Source organism: Aquarana catesbeiana, linkage group LG01 (genome assembly GCF_042186555.1).
Source record: "Aquarana catesbeiana isolate 2022-GZ linkage group LG01, ASM4218655v1, whole genome shotgun sequence".
Classification (NCBI taxonomy): domain Eukaryota; kingdom Metazoa; phylum Chordata; class Amphibia; order Anura; family Ranidae; genus Aquarana; species Aquarana catesbeiana.
The window spans coordinates 960,807,938-960,824,884 of NC_133324.1; the positions used below are offsets into that span (position 1 = coordinate 960,807,938).

Genomic DNA, 16,947 nt, shown 5'->3' on the forward strand with positions numbered 1-16,947 from the left:
ACTCATAAACCATAGACGGGTTGAAAGTATAAGCCCTGTCTGCTCCATAAAGCAGGGATAAGAGTGTATAAGAGGGATCCCAGATACGGGGGGGAATAAGGTCTCCATAAAGCCCGGAGATCTAGTCGGATACCTGGTCACTTCAAGGAATGCTTGTATATGTTGTAGTCGTCAGTCTGGTCATAATATTTGTCAGTTGACTAGCATATAAAGTAATTCGGTTTCAAGAATCTCATTCAGGAGAGGTTTTTAGTATTCTGGCATCCTAGGAGAAAAAGGCAACGAGGAGCTAGTGTAAATTGTTTAAGTGTTTTACATTGTACACTAAGTGTCCCAAACGCTACCTAGGCAGGACTGTCAGAATGGGCCAGAGGAACACAAAACCCCGTCAGGGAATTGTGGCACATTACACAGTGCCACAGATAATTAAAAACATCTGTGGGGAAGATGAAGCGCAGGACTTAAAGGATGTCCTTCGTAAATTTAAGGTGAAAGGAGCAGCGGGTTTAGACCCGGATGTATGGAGTGAAATAAAAAGGGACAGACAAGGAGAGGTGTTAGAGAAGCAATGGATGCGTCAGGTTCAATGCTTAATTAAGGTTTCAAGTAGAGCAAAAGAAGAGGGGTGGAAATATAATACAGATTGCGATGGTTGGGATATGAAAGACAGAAGAACAAATGTTGAAATTTTAAATAATCTTAACCCGACAATACCACCCCCATATACTGACATAGAGGATAAACCTCACAAGATATATCCTGTACTTGAGGGTAGAGGATGGGTTTGCCAGGTTTGTGGATCACAAAACCCCAAATGGGCACAAGAATGTGTACGTTGTGGGGCACAAAAACCTCACCCGGAACCTGTAGCCCCAGTACACATTAACACACGAACTGTAACATTACCCAATCCTCAACACGGGAACCCAGCTCATCCACAAGCACCACCCGTGGTTAATCGTAATATGGCCATGCATACCTGGAAACCATGGTCGGCAGACACACTCATGGCTCTAATTCAGAATGCCCCAGACCCAGTAGCCAAGCCGGCTGCTTTTAATAGATTTGTGACTCAGTTAATGAATACACATAGAGCAACTTGGCAGGACGGGGAAGATTTGTGTAGACATAAAATGACATTAACTATGTTCAATCAGTTTATGACAGAGATAGGTCCGCATAGACCTGTAGAAGTAGCCGATGCAGACGGCAATCTGACAGCCGGACATGTTAGACATATGGACTCACGAGCACCCTTTCTTGTTAGATTAGAAGCTTTTTGTCAGGCAAAACAGCAAGAGAGAGGATCCACGTCACCCATGAAACAACTGCCAGGGCAGACAGTATCAGACTTTTACTTATCAATGGAAAGTATGATGGCAGATGAAGGAATGGATTTAGCACTGCCAATTACGATCCGAACCTTCAACAGACAGTTTATGGAAGGATTAATTCCACAGATAAGTGAAAGACTGAAAGCCTGCACACCAGAGTGGAGGGCAATTAGAGATAGAGGGTCGTTGTTACAAAAGGCACAAGATATAGAAGCAGACTTAGCAGAAAACAAAAGTCGAAAACATCCGGCAATCAATACGGTTGTAGATCCCCAAGAACCAAGCAGAGGTTCCTATCGCAAACCCCTTACTTGTTATTACTGTAACAAGACTGGCCACATCAGACGCCACTGCAGAAAGAGAATAAGAGATGAAGGAAAGGAGGGTGTTGATTGCCCAGTTAATCAGAGGAGGAACTGGCCCAGGGATAACAATAATGGTGATGTTAGGTGGCAGGGAGATGGTCCACGAGCATGACTCACCCCGATTTTAGAAAGATCCAAAACTAAGATGCTTAAGACCACTATAACGGTTGGTAATAAGAAAATCTCTTGTCTAGTTGATTCAGGAGCTTCACGCTCGTTACTTTCTGATTCTGAACTACTCCCTGAACAAGAATCACCTGACACTTTATTAATAACTGGATATGATGGCATTTTAGCAGACGCCCCGCTCACAAAACCCTTAAAAGTTAAAGTAGGGAACCATATGTTCCTTTCACGTTTTCAGATGGCACTGTCACATTAGCTATAGGCGATAATCAGGAAAACATGGAGATGTGTAATCTGATACAGTATCTGGAGGAGGAGTCGGAACTGCCTGGTCCATCTTCTCCAGACTTAGATCAGATCTTGTCTTCCCTTCCGGAAGAACTATGGGAAAAACATCCAGCAGATGTTGGACTTTTGCCCATACCTCCGGTTACCCTACAGCTGATTCCAGGAGCAGTGCTACCCCAACAAAAACAGTATCTACTCAGTGCACCCCAAGAGGCGGCCATTGAAATGCAGGTCCAATCCTTCTTAAAAAGTGGAGTTCTAAAAGAAGTAAAATCGCCGGCAAATACTCCTTTGTACCCGGTCAAAAAGAAAATGATAACCGGTAGTCCGGTTAAGTATAGGATGGTCCAAGACCTCAGAGCAATCAACAAAATACTAGCCCCGATGACACCTTTGGTACCCAATCCACATACGTTACTGTCACAAATACCCTCAACTAGTATGTACTTTACGGTTATAGATTTAGCGAATGCTTTCTTTTCTGTCGCACTTGCTGAAGAATGCCAACTATGGTTCGCATTTTCAATAAAAAAACGACAACTAACCTGGACACGCCTACCTTAGGGTATGGCGCATTCACCTACCTTATATTCGCAAGCATTGCAAACGGTGTTGGGAGAATGGGTACCACCAGATTCTTGTGTATTGCTACAATACGTGGATGATTTATTGTTATGCTGCCCGGACAAGGAAACTTGTTTGGATACCACCCTTAATTTGTTGCGATTTCTAGCAGAAAAGGGTTGCAAGGTTAATAGGAACAAATTACAAATGTGTCAGGAAAAAGTTATCTTTTTGGGACATTGTATATCACAGGGTACAAGACATCTCACTGAGGAAAGGGTTCAAGTGATAAAGGGAATGTTACCCCCACGGAATTTCAAACAATTGCATATGTTTTTAGGTATTGTGTCGTATTGTAGACAATGGATACCACATGCTAGCGCTTTGATGCAGCCATTATACGATTGTTTGAAAATTGTACCGTATGTGCTTACAGAAGTAGCTTATGAGTCGTTTATCTCTTTGAAAAACTATTGATTTCTGCCCCGGCCATTGGTATTCCGGATTACACTAAGAAATTCAATCTATACGTTGCTGAGATCACTGGACACGCCACAGGTGTTCTGACACAGACACATGTAAAACAAAGACCAATGGCTTACTTTTCAGCAGCATTAGATCCAGTATCTAGAGGTTCACCGTCCTGTGTACGGGCGGTAGCTGCAGTGTCAATTATCATAGATAAGTCATCAGAGATTGTTCTAGACAATCCGGTTGTAGTGCATACCACACATGACATACATGCAATCTTGTCTCAGGTACAGCCCAAACACATTTCAATGGCTAGGCAATTAAGGCTACAGTGTACTTTACTTTTACCTCCAAATGTCACTTTTCAGCGCTGTACAACCTTAAATTTGGCCACCTTTTTGCCCCTTCAGTCACCAGATTTGGCAAGGGGGAATAATAGTACTAGTGAGAAAGGAAATGAGGAACCTGACACTCTTTTGTTTAAAGAAGTAGATGAACACGATTGTTTTCAGCTCATGGAACAGGAGACAATGGGATTCCCACATGTTACAGACACACCAATTTTAAACGCTGAGCACACTTTGTACATAGATGGCAGTAGGTTTGCTGATGACAAGGGTAAATATCACACAGGGTATGCCGTAGTGACTGATACACAGGTGATTGACGCACAGCCCTTACCAGCCCACATGTCAGCACAAGAAGCAGAATTAAAAGCTTTAGAACAAGCCCTAGAATACTTAAAAGGACGTGAAGGGAATGTTTACACTGACTCCGCTTACGTTTATGGTGTGGCGCACGATTATGGCCATATATGGAAGGCTAGAGGTTATCTGACAGCAGCAGGTACACCTGTAAAACAAGGAGAAGGGATTAGGAGAGTCCTGAACAATCTTCAAAAGGTTAAACGAGTGGCCATCATGAAGATGGCGGCACACACGAGCGCAAAAACAATTGAGGCAAAAGGAAATGCATTTGCAGATTTGACTGCAAAAAAGGCAGCTCTAGGGGAAGGAAGCCCTGAAACCTTAGCAGCAGTAGAGGTGAGTATCCCAGAACCGACATGGCAGCAGCTGAGTAAGTTACAGGAGCAAGCAGGGGAGAGCGAGAAAGATAAGTGGGTCAGAATGGGAGCAGCACCAGACCTTGACAATGTATGGAGGGAAGGGGGCAAAATATGCCTACCTGCCTCTCTGTACCCAGCAATGGCAGCGGCAGTTCACCTACCCACACATGTTAGTTCCAATTCCATGTATAGGATTGTGAACCAAGGATGGCTCGCCCATGGATTCAGTAGTACTGCGAGAAACTACTGTGCAGCCTGCCAAATCTGTCTCCTGAATAACCCAGGACAGAGAGTAAAAACCCCACGTAAACACCAGGTTCGGGCCCAATACCCCTTCCAGAGACTGCAAATTGACTACATACAAATGCCTAAGAGCGACCCCTTTGAATTTGTCCTCTTGTGTATCGATTTATTTTCAGGTTGGCCTGAAGGCTATCCAGTAAAATCAGCTACAGCAAAAGCCACAGCCAAGAAACTGATCACTGAGTTAATACCTAGGTTTGGTCTTCCTGAAACCATAGAATCAGATAGGGGAACACACTTTACAGGAGAAATCATGCAGAATGTAATGACCATGTTAGGGGTTCAACAAAGTTTCCACACCCCTTACCACCCACAGAGTTCAGGATCAGTGGAAAGAGTAAATGGGACAATAAAGTTAAAAATACAAAAGGCAATGCAAGAGTTAAACAAGCCATGGCCTGAATGTCTGCCTTTGGCTTTGTTCTCCATAAGATACACCCCTACAGGGAAAACGGGATTGTCCCCATATGAAATACTTTTTGGGAATGCACCTAGATTAGGTTTATACTTTCCACAGAGTATGCAATTGCAATGTGATAGTTTGACTGCATATGTGATACAATTACAACAACGTCTAACTAAGATCCACAAAAGTGTGTATTCTTCTCTTCCAGACCCTAACTCAATAACAGGTACCCATACGCTGCTACCAGGGGATTATGTATATGTAAAGAAACACACCAGAAAGTCATTGGAACCCAGGTTCGAAGGTCCTTATCAAGTACTCTTGACCACAGCCACTTCAGTAAAGCTGGAGGGAAAGCCAACCTGGATACACGCATCACACTGCAAGAAACAACCTGAGAAAACGTCATCATGAAATCTCTGCTTTTCTATAGCTTGTTCAAACTTGCCATCCTACAAGTGTATTCTTGGACTCCTGGTATCAATGTACTTGAAATAGAAGAAACAATGACTTTTGAATGGAGTATAGATGATCCTAAAGTAGCAAATGTTTCAGGATATGAGATAAATAAGGATTATACTGTGGGTAATTATACTGTTAAATGACCGTTTCATGTAGATGTAGGTATAGGAGGTATAGGATGGATACAAGCAGACCCCCTCTCAGAAGTAACCGTAATTTTCCAGTGGAATGGTAATATGGGTTTTCCTTTTAACAATAGTAAAAATCATAGGTGTCATAAAATATCCCTTTCGCAGACATGGAAACAAGCCCGGGAACGGGTAGTGGGACAAATGTACCAAATATTAACAGTCATGGCAGAAGGAGGGAATATAACCGAAGGGCTGTTTAATCTGATAGATATTACCGTTAATCAATCCAGTACTTTCCTCTGTGCCTCTTGGTGGAGGGAAGAGAGAGTTGATGGGTGGTACTGGATGGCACAGTCCTATGGATTTCACATACAAATGGAGGAAGAAGTAACGCCAATAATTGAATCTTCCATATTAACACCCGTACCAAACACTTGCATAAATGTATCAACATCACAACAGAAAACAAAAATAAAATTTAATATCACCTTTCCCCCGAAACCGGAGTGTAGGTATAAGCGAGAATGGTACGACACACTATTGGGACTAACTGGTACAGGAATGGGAATTTTAAACTCGGTCAAGATAGAAGAAATGAACAACAGATGGAAGCATGCAGGGGGACACACAGCTGACAGCTTGACTATCACAAGCAAATGGTTACCCACCACTTTTGAAACCCAACTGCAAGAAATACCCATATTACAATTTTTGGGAGGGTTAATAAATCACACGATAGGAGCAGAGCTCCAGCTGTGGAATCAAAGTCAACAGTTTGTAAATTTCACACAGTGCTCTTTTAACCTCTTATCCTATCATATACAAATAAATAGGGCCAGGACTGAACTACAGTTGGGAAATTATCATACCTGGATGAAATATTTTAAGGGTCTAACTGACGATGGTGTATGGTTCCAAGTAAAAGGGGATAAGATAGAATGTGAGGATAAATGGTGTGTAGGAAGGTTTGAGGCATACCGGGTAGAAGATGTAATGGAAATGTGTAAAATAGTGGTTATGCCACTAGTAATTAAAGATGAGTTTTGGTATCCAGAAATATATGGGAAATATGTAGATAAAGGAAACAGAACCCATGATTTAAATCTATGTGAAGGAACTAATAAGGGAATGGTATGCGGCAGAAATTCCCCAGTATATGAACCTTGTTTGTTAAAATACCAAACTAGCATATGCAAAATGCAAAGAACACCGATAAATGTAAACAATAGATTCATAGAAATAGGACCCCAGCATATTTGTATCATTACTAATGATAACCGCACCATGTCAGCGTTAAATAAATTGGCGCCGTTTGCGGGATGTATAAAGAAGATTAAAGTATTACAATGGGGTAACGACACATATTTTTTTGAACCAGACGCAGATAAGATATTCTCTACAGTCTATGAGGTACATAATCTCACTGACACTACACCCTTTATAATTTCTTTAGACCCACTAAAACAGGTTTTGGAACAATCAGAGTTGTTAAGACAACACATAGAAACACTAGAACATACCCTACAGAATAACCTCGTATCGGCAATAATTGACAAAGGAAGACTAGTGCATCTTTCCTCACAGATACAACAGGATACTGCACCACATTGGTGGGATATATTTAGGGGAATGTCTTCTACAGCAACCAATACCTTTCACTGGTTGTTAAGTCCAATGGTTATTATTATTTTAATATTAATTTCACTTACAATCACAAATATATGTGTATACAGGAAAATAAATAGGAAAATTAGGAGAATAGACAGGGCATACTGATAAATGTGTATTGACATCACCCTACTACTACTAAACTCCTCTTCTTGAATTTAAGATGTTGGTAATACCTGGGGGGATGGGTTTTACCCCTCTGACAACTCGCGGTCAGGGAAAGGACTCTGGGGAAAAACTGACTAGAACTTATTCATGAGGACCCAGGGGGAAGGAGAGGATGATGTCAAAGGGGGAAATTGATAACGTTAGGGATTTGATTCAGAGTTCTTACTTAAACTAATGCCTACGTGTAAAATCTGTTATGAAATATAGTCTGTTATGAAATGCCTGCCTTGCAGTCTCTTATGAAATTAACCTTTGTCTGCTGACACATTATTCTCGATGAAACTACTTTTATTGTAACCTTTGACTGCTGATACAAAAATTATCTGTCGAAACTGCTTTTATTATCTGATATCTATGTTGTACTTTGATATTTGCGTTTATGTATAAAAAGATTCAATAAACCAAGACAGATCAGATTAATAAGGGACATTCAAAGCTCGTAGGCTGATATACAGATACTCTGTCTGTGTCTATTTCTTTAAGAGCTAAGATCTGACAAAGCAATATAAACTTAAAGCAACTTACTTAAAAGTTGAACCTTAACAATATAGTTATATATAATGTGGGAAGATTTAGCTCGTGGAGATCACCTTTTCTGAAGGACAGCCAGCAAACGGGCATTTTCTAAAAAATCTGGCGGATGCCAGGTTTATTTACAAGGATGTTTGCAAAATAAAAATTAACAAAACAGTAAAGTAAATCCTTGCCGTCCAGCGCTAACTAAACCGTCTCCTCTCTATACAGTGCAGGGCTGGTCCCGTCACCCACAAAATATGCGGTAAAGCAAACCTTATAGTCCAATAGCCAGAGCTCCTCTCATTCAGGTTCCTTCCTGAGACTCAAAACCAGAGCCTTGTTGAGCTCTCTTCCTGGTTTTTTAAAGTCCACCAGGGTGTGGGCTCAAGTGGACCAGAACATCCAGACCGGAATCTAGCCTGCCACATAGGCTGGAAAAACCCGGGCCGGATTCTGATTCAATCCCTTACAACAGAACGAATGTGAGGTGAAATATAGCGATTATCCACTATATCGCCTCACATACGTCACTATTTATATATATATATATATATATATATATATATATATATATATACACACACTCTTCTCTCATATGGGATTATGGGTCATTCAGGTGCTATCGCCTTTCTCATTACATTCGATATGCACTAAAGAAGAACAAACAATAGTGAATGTATGTGTGTATATATATATATATATATATATATATATATATATATATATATATATTCACTATAGGGGTTTGTTCTTCTTTAGTGCATGATTGATCCCATATGAGAGAAAAGTGTGTGTGTGTGTGTGTGTATATATATACTTAAGATCATTGTATGTGTCTGATTCTGAAGAAGGACACTATCGGTAAAGCCCGAAACCGTTACGCTTTTAACACTGAATGGAATTTGAATTGATATATTTTTCTAATACATTTTAAGTGCATCAATCCCATCTGATTATACCTATGTATACTGATAGGTTCTGGGCCAGGAGCTGGAGGAAGTGACGCTTTCCTTGGCTGCAACAATGGGACAACACCTGGGGGGGATTTTGAAGACTTTTGTGGATTTTGGGTAGGTGGTAAATATAATGCCCTTTACACGGATCCGTTGGAAAAAATCCATGGATTTTGTTATCGGAATGTGTGATCGTGTGTACGGGGCATATGTCATACTATAGCATTCTATTTTCAAAAAAGAGGCTCCTGCCTTGTTGATGATGCCTTCATTTGGTGCATTGTTGACCAATGTTTATGCTTCCTCACTATACTGGGATAGGGTATCATATTGTAGTCAAATATAGTTGTTGGTATCCGATATTAGATTATATGTGCTTCTTCAGGGTTTGATCCCCGTCTTGTACAACAATCCCTCCACTTTTGTCATCTGGTTAGATAATGATACTGAAATGATTAGATAGACTGTTGAGAGCTAGTTTTTCTTTTGGGGTGAGATTGGAATATGCAGGAGAGTGAGTAGAGGTTTGTAGGATCTCAGAGTAGACCTCTTGTAGAAATTTTGCATGTAAGGTCCCTTCACATGCGTAGGGTTAAAGATAGATTTAGTTCTAATTGCTGTGTGTTGTACTGGAGGAGAGGTGTGAGTAAGGCTACATACACTTAATTGTCATCTGTGTAAAGGTCCTCCAAGTGCACCATTAGGCACGTAGAATCTCGTGAATTGTCATGTGTAATATCAGTAGTGATTAGGTCTATACCAGGATTTGGCTTCTTTGTTATCAATCTTCTTTTTATTATTTTTTATTTTTTAAAAGACAAGTAGTACACATCATGCCATCTTCAAAAATACATACATTAAAAATTCCTTTTACATAATAAATTATCTTAATGATACCCATTTCCTTCTGTTTCTATAGAATCATCTAACTAAATTCCTATTATTCATACATACCTCAAAACATGCATTTCCTATTGCTCATACATACATCCAAACATTCAAAAAAAAAAAAAAATTCCCTCCCCTTCCTTTTTTTTTTCTTTTTCCTTTCCTCCCCCTTCTTCCTTCCCTCCCCCTTCTTACTTCCCTTTCATCCCATATCCTTCCCATTCCCCTCCAATTTTAAATACTCCATCAATCTATTCGATGACCGAAATTCCTCCCATTTTTGCCATATTTCTGGCATCTGACCCCCTACATACCCTTCTTCTCTTATCTGTTTTTCCTTATATTCAATTTTGTTCATTTCACATATCCATTCCAACACAGTTGGCTTAATTGTTTTTTTTTTTTCCAATTTTGCGCTATAATTGTTCTTGCTGCAGTTGTCATGTGGTGAAGAATATCTATTTTGATTACCCTTATTGTATCTGATGTAAGTGAAAACAACAAGGTGCTCATATTTGGACTCCTTTCTACTCCTGACACTTTCTGATATATCTCAAATATTTTGTCCCAGAAGCTCCTCACTCCTTGACAACTATACCATACATGATCCATAGTCCCTCTTTCTACCTTACATCTCCAACACGTTTCTGTATTAACTTTGTTAATTACATTTAAAGCTACTGTGCTCCAATACCATCTCGTTGCGATCTTATAATTTCTTTCTTAATATTTATTTGCTATAGATGATTTATGTATTATTTCAAAGATGTTCTCCCATTCCTCCTCTGATATAGGATTTTCTATTTCCTTTTCCCATTTCTTCATTCCTATTAATTCTCTAAGGGAACCAGAGGGGAGTAATAAGTTATATATCTTTGATCATTTTTTAGTTGATTCTTGTTCCTCTGCTAATATTTTTTTTCAAATTTTGTTTTTGGTCTATTTAACAAAGGTATTTTTAACTCAATGAATGTGTTTAATTGATAATATTGTAACCATTTGCCCAAGTCCTGCAATTTTGGTAGTTTACCATCCACTAGGATCTGTTCCACCCTTGCGTTCTCCAAAATATTCCATTTTAAGTAATTTGTGGTTTCTAAAGCTGGCAGAAATTCAGGGTTGGAGAACAAAGGTGTCATAGGACCAGTCATAGTGGAAAGTTTCCCCCTTTTTATTATAGTATCCCATATTTTTAATGTAGCATTTACAAAAATTGTTCATTCTTTTTTCTTTGGTCTTAAATGGGGTTTAATCCAAGGCAGGAACCTAAGTTGTGGTCCTATTAATTCCTCTTCTAGATTTACCTATTGTTTAGTTTCCTTATTATGATGCCAATCAATAATGCTAGTTAATGATGCTGCTTGTAAGTATTTTGTAAAATCTGGTAATGATAAACCTCCATTTTTTTATTTCTAATTAAAATTTCTCTCTTTATTCGAGGGGTTTTATGAGCCCAAATAAAGCTCAATATTGCTTTTCTCAGTTCCATCATCAGTTTCTTAGGAGGGACTAGGGGAACTGTTTGAAAAATGTATAATATCTTTGGTAATATATCCATTTTTATTATGTTAATTCTTCCCATCCATGAATATGTTATTTTATCAAATTTTTGTAATAGTTTAATTACTTTTCGGATCGCTGCATTGTAATTCAACTCCTGTAGTTGATTCAGGTTCTCAGGAATAAATATTCCTAGATATTTAGTTGCTTCTTAATTCCATTTAAATGGAAAATCTTTTTGCAAAAGTGTGTATGTTTTTTTTTCTTAATAATGATATATTTAGTACCTCTGAGTAATCATAATTTACTTTAAAGTTACTCAATTCCCCAAATCTTTTAAATTATTTTATTAAGTTTGGAATTGTTATGATAGGATTCATTACATATATTAACAAATCGTCTGCATATACGGCCGACTTATATTCTATATCCTTGATCTTTATCCCATTAATATCCTTATTTTTTCTTATTGCCGTGATAAGATGTTCCATTACCAATATATATATTAAAGGGGAAAGGGGACATCCCTGTCGGGTTCCATTTGATATTTTTATATATTCTGATAATATTCAATTTACTCTTACCTTAGCTCTTGAGTTAGAGTACAATGCAAGGATCCTACTAAGCATTTTGGGACCCATTCCTATCTGGATTAGTGTTTCCTCCAAGAACCGCCATCCCACTCTGTCAAATGCTTTTTCCGCATCAATGGCCAGAAGACATATCGGGATGGCGGTTCTCTGAACATATTCCACCAAAGTGCAAGTTTTTATTATATTATCCCTAGCCTCTCTTCCCTTCGTGAACCCAGTTTGATCTAGGATTTGGCTTTTTTGATATTGTAATAACGTTACAATATCAAAACAAACAACTTAATATTTTTTTGCTAGAAAATTGCTTAAAACTCCCAAACATGATATATATATATATATATATATATATATATATATATATATATATATATATACACACACACTGTATAATGAGATCCAAAAATCTAGACAATGGAGGTCCCTTCCTATTCTGAGATTATCATGCAAATTTGGCATTTCCTGAGGGTCACAGATGGACCCCACCAGTCCCAACAATGCAGGTTGGCTGCCATAAACATGGTCATTGTGATGGAAACCGTAGTGGCAGCCACACCTGAACCAGGTATTCTACCTCCTCTTTAACATATCAATTCACTAGCCCATGACCATTGAGGTGATCCTTTGTGTCCAGGGTGTGACAGTTCTCTCTATTTTCTGTGGATAGTCATGGTCAAATATTTTAAGCAAAACTAAAAGTCTATTTTTAGTGAATAACACAATCTCATTTGTATTTTATAATTATCCAAATGTTTAAATGGTTGCTGGTTTATATTTTTCACTACATTTTAGATTTTCAGGTTCTTCTTTTAGTGGCCATCCCCATGCAGTAGGCATTTCTGATGAACAACATGTGACATAAAGGGGAAGCTACATAGAAAGTGTATTGCTTTTATACAGTCTATTCAGGCTGGTAAAACTTTGAGGTGAGGAGAAGTAAAACAAAAAATGACAAGATAGAATCATATTCTCTACATAGAATGAGTCATTGTGACTCCCTTCTTGTAAATATCAGCATTTTTATTCTACTTGAAGCAAAGCCAAACACCTTTGTTTGAAAAATAAATGCTAGCAGGTAGTTTTTAATGTCAGAAGAGACACCATATAGCTCTTGTGCTACGGAAGCTCTTTCCTTGTCTACTAGATTTTATTTTCTGAATTGTACACTGACTGCCATACAGAACAACTCAACAAGCAATCTCTGCATAGCAGGAATAGGTTCCAAAACAAAGTTACATCAAACCCAGCCACTAAAGACTCCCGACCCAGAAGATGGAAGAAGGTGGCAATAGAGCGACTAGGTGCAGCATGGACATCATATTTTTTCTATAATGTGCTAAAATAATGTGCTTACATGACGTGCTACATTATAGCAAGAGCCATGTGGTCCCTTATGTTTAGTTTTATTTTAAACTGATCACATATAATGTATGTTTATCCTATATAAATGTATAAAAAAAAATTTTGGATTATCCAAACCATCCTTTCTCAAACTCTTCAAAATGGAGGAACCCCCGAGATTACTTTTCAAATCTCAGAGATCCCCTTCTAAAGACTATTATATCCAAAGCTCTGTGTACATTAGTGTGATGGTTGGTGGAATAAATGTTCCCTATATTTGTGGTCAGTGAGAAGAATCTTCCTTACAGATATCTAGAAAGATCAATGGTGTTGGTTGCTACTTATCATCAAAGTAGAAATTCCTTTTTTGTCAAGGAACCCTTAGCGACCTCTGGAGGAACCTTATATATACATGGAACCCTGGACATGAAAAGCTGATCTAGACTAATTCTCTTCTCGTGGGAATTAAGTTTCCAGCAGTTAAAGAAATTCATAGTTTTTGCCAATGAGTTCATTCTGTAGTGAAACTATGATTTAAGGCTTCCTAATGCCATGGCAAACTCTACTGTTGTGTTAATGGTTAGAATAGTTATGTATAAACCTTTTTTTTTTTTTTTTTTTTTAATGGGTATTCAGAAGCAGCAGCATTTTTAAAAGGTTGTTGCTTTTGAAGGCGCTAGCTAACGATTTTTGCCATCCTTGTCTCGATACTTAATTTGTCATTCACCCAGAACATCATGTCAGTATGATATTTTCTATTACTAGATATACACATAATGATGAAATGATGAAAAAGTTGTTAGTAATATGGAATATGTAATAAAAATTGAGGCTGTAATTTGTGTGATGTAATACAATGGGAAACAGATGAGTTTTTGTGGCCAAGTAATGTATAATTTATATAAGGCTCCTCTTACAAGTATATTCCAATCTGTACAAAAAAAAATGCCTTGAAAATGATTAAGGGTGCCTGAAAATTGAGGGATGTGGAAGTTGAGTGTTTGGTTATTGTGGGTCATTCTAGGACTTTAACGTTATGGGGAGAATGATTTAAGTGTCAGTAATATCTTCTGATGGCCTTTAGCATGGCCTCTGCTGTCTTCTATTGAGTACAAAAGGTGAAGCAACCATTTCCATATTTTACATGATATTTCTGATGAAAATTACACTTCCTATCTGGCTGAGCTCTGTGTTCATCCTCCTGACTTTCTTTTATGAAACTGAAACTCTGCATAGCTGGTTGGCAACAAGAAAGCAGGGTATCTTTTGTAGGTCATCCTTATGGTATGTTTAGTCTTTTAATGACAGAATCTGCCAAAAATATGAAGGTCACCAAGCTGCATCTGGTAGCAGATACACCACATGTTTCCTGAAGTAGATTTCAAGATAAAATGAGTCTTTTGACCCAGTTCTAGAGAGCCCCCCCCTGCCATGCACACATACACAATTGAACTGGAAGCTACCGGATATATCCTGCCATTTATTTATGTATTATATGTCTTGGGTTTTCCTTTTGTTTTTGGTACTTGCTCAAGGTCCTTTAGCTGTACTAAATATATTTCTGTTGTGTTCAATCTCTATATTTAGTGTCCAACTTGTATTCCCAAATATTATACATGTAGATATGGTGGTCTACTACGCATTTTGTTTTTATAGGTTTATAACTGCAGGTAACAGTATTTATATTTGACACATTTCTAAAGTTTCTTTTCAAAGGTTTTTTTTTGCTTATTAATGTAACAAGTTTTAATGTTTTACTCTGCAGTACACTATGGCCTCTGCTGACCATAATGTGGAAGGTCTTCTGGATAGAATGGTGTCTTTCTATGCACAAGAACTACAGCAGATCGACTTTGAAGAGTACTTCCTCATTGAGGAGGAGCTTGGAAAAGGCGGTTATGGAAATGTTTTCTTGGTGAACGACAAGCAAACAGGTGAGTGAATTACCGTATTTATCGGCGTATAACACGCACCGGCGTATAACACGCACCCCAATTTAGGAGGAAATTTTAAGGAAAAAAAACTTTTAGGAGGGAAGTTGAAGGGAAAAAAACTTACATTTAAATTCCCATCATTGCAGCCTTGTCAGTGCAGCCGTCCCCAGTGCAGCCTTGTCAGTTCAGCCATGTCAGTGCAGCCATGTCAGTGCAGCCTTGTCAGTGCAGCCATGTCAGTGCAGCCATGTCAGTGCAGCCATGTCAGTGCAGCCTTCCCCAGTGCAGCCTTGTCAGTGCAGCCTTCCACAGTGCAGCCTTCCCCAGTGCAGCCTTCCCCAGTGCAGCCTTCGATCCCCTGTCTTCAAAATCGCCGACCGCGATTTGAAAATGGCGCTGCTGGTGCCGAAATACACAGAGCCGGTCCTTGGCTCTTTCCGGCGGCTCTCGTTCACTTTCGGCTCCACTCGTAGTCCCGAGCGGAGCTATCCGAACCTACTCGGCTCGACGAGTTGTGCAGCTCGGGATCGCATGGGATTGGCGTATAACACGCACCTGCGACTTTCCCCTGATTTTAAGGGGAAAAAAGTGCGTGTTATACGCCGATAAACACGGTAATCTAGCAGTTATTTCAGTAACCTCTGTATATATGGATGTAAATTCAATCTGCAAGATACAGGCTTTTTCCAGAGGTCACTAGCTGTAGACTTTGTTTAAAATAAAAGGAGCAATAAAGTATATTCATTGTGCAACACTCGTAATAAAGAATAGCAGGTAAATGCGGTGAGCAAATATGGCCCATTACGTGAAATTATGACATCGTTATGAATAGAAAATGTTTCAAATATTAATGTTGGAAAAATTATTTAGAGACTAAATTATTGGGCTGTTTCTTGGGAGGAGTTATGCAAATATCAAAATGTCTTGATGGGTACATATCTGTCTGGAAGAGTGGGCTTTCCTAGATGGACCGTATTTGTATGCAGAACACCATAGATTATGATCACATGTGATGTTAAGTCCAATGAATAAAAGGAAGGGGTTGGGAACAGTCAGGCTGGGGATCATATGATGCTGGATGTCCTCTAGTCAAGAAATGAGGTGGGCTCTATCTGGAGAAGTTCTTGTACAGCTGAGTGCTGGTAAGGCAGTAGTTTAGCTTCCAATGAAGCATGGTACAGTCTCAATCTGGCAGGAGCATATCTTCTTAAAATATTGAATATTTTCAAGTTAAAGATATAAAAATTACCAATTGAACATTTCTAGTTCTTGATCTAAGTTATTTCATTTTTTCACAGGTCAAAGAATGGCAATGAAGGTTATGGATAAGGACAAAACCAGTCAGCGGTCTTTCCTCCATGAATTCAGTATTTCATATTTACTGTCTTCTCATCAAAATATCATCGGATGTTTTGGCTTCTTCTTCTCCACCATTGACTATTTTGTTTTTGCCCAGGAACTGGCACCTGTTGGAGATCTGTTCTCCATGATCTTTCCAAATGTAAGTACATTAAGTTGTAGGAATGGCCAATTCTTTATTAAATCCTTTTTAAAAAAAGTTAAAACTAATAATTTGAATTTCCCATCACTTTTTCTAAATGTCTTGGTGACCACTGTAATTAAGACAAAGCAAATCTCCCTGGGGGTGACACGTTCAACAATAAAATCCATCCCTAGCCTAAAATAAATAAATGAAAACCTTTATGGCCATACATGTATGCTTTTAACTGAATCTTTATTCATCCTTATATTCTCCCCTACTGTATTTAACATCTATTATGTTTTTGGATTTTTTCTAGGTGGGAATTCCAGAAGACGCAGCAAAGAGGTGTGCTGTGCAGATTTCCAGTGCTTTGGAATTTATATCTGAGAG

The 16,947-nt window shown here is 38.7% G+C and overlaps 1 protein-coding gene across 1 annotated transcript in view; it reads left to right on the top strand.

The window, feature by feature from the left end:
* The window catches only part of LOC141128630 (serine/threonine-protein kinase SBK1-like), a 29,140-nt gene extending 12,545 nt beyond the window's left edge, over nucleotides 1-16,595 (top strand). Inside the window, exons 4-6 of the mRNA XM_073616031.1 lie at nucleotides 14,906-15,074; nucleotides 16,373-16,441; nucleotides 16,531-16,595. Coding sequence (XP_073472132.1) covers nucleotides 14,906-15,074; nucleotides 16,373-16,441; nucleotides 16,531-16,595 — 303 coding nt within the window. The remainder of the gene's footprint in view (nucleotides 1-14,905; nucleotides 15,075-16,372; nucleotides 16,442-16,530) is intronic.
* Nucleotides 16,596-16,947: the final 352 nt, after the last annotated feature.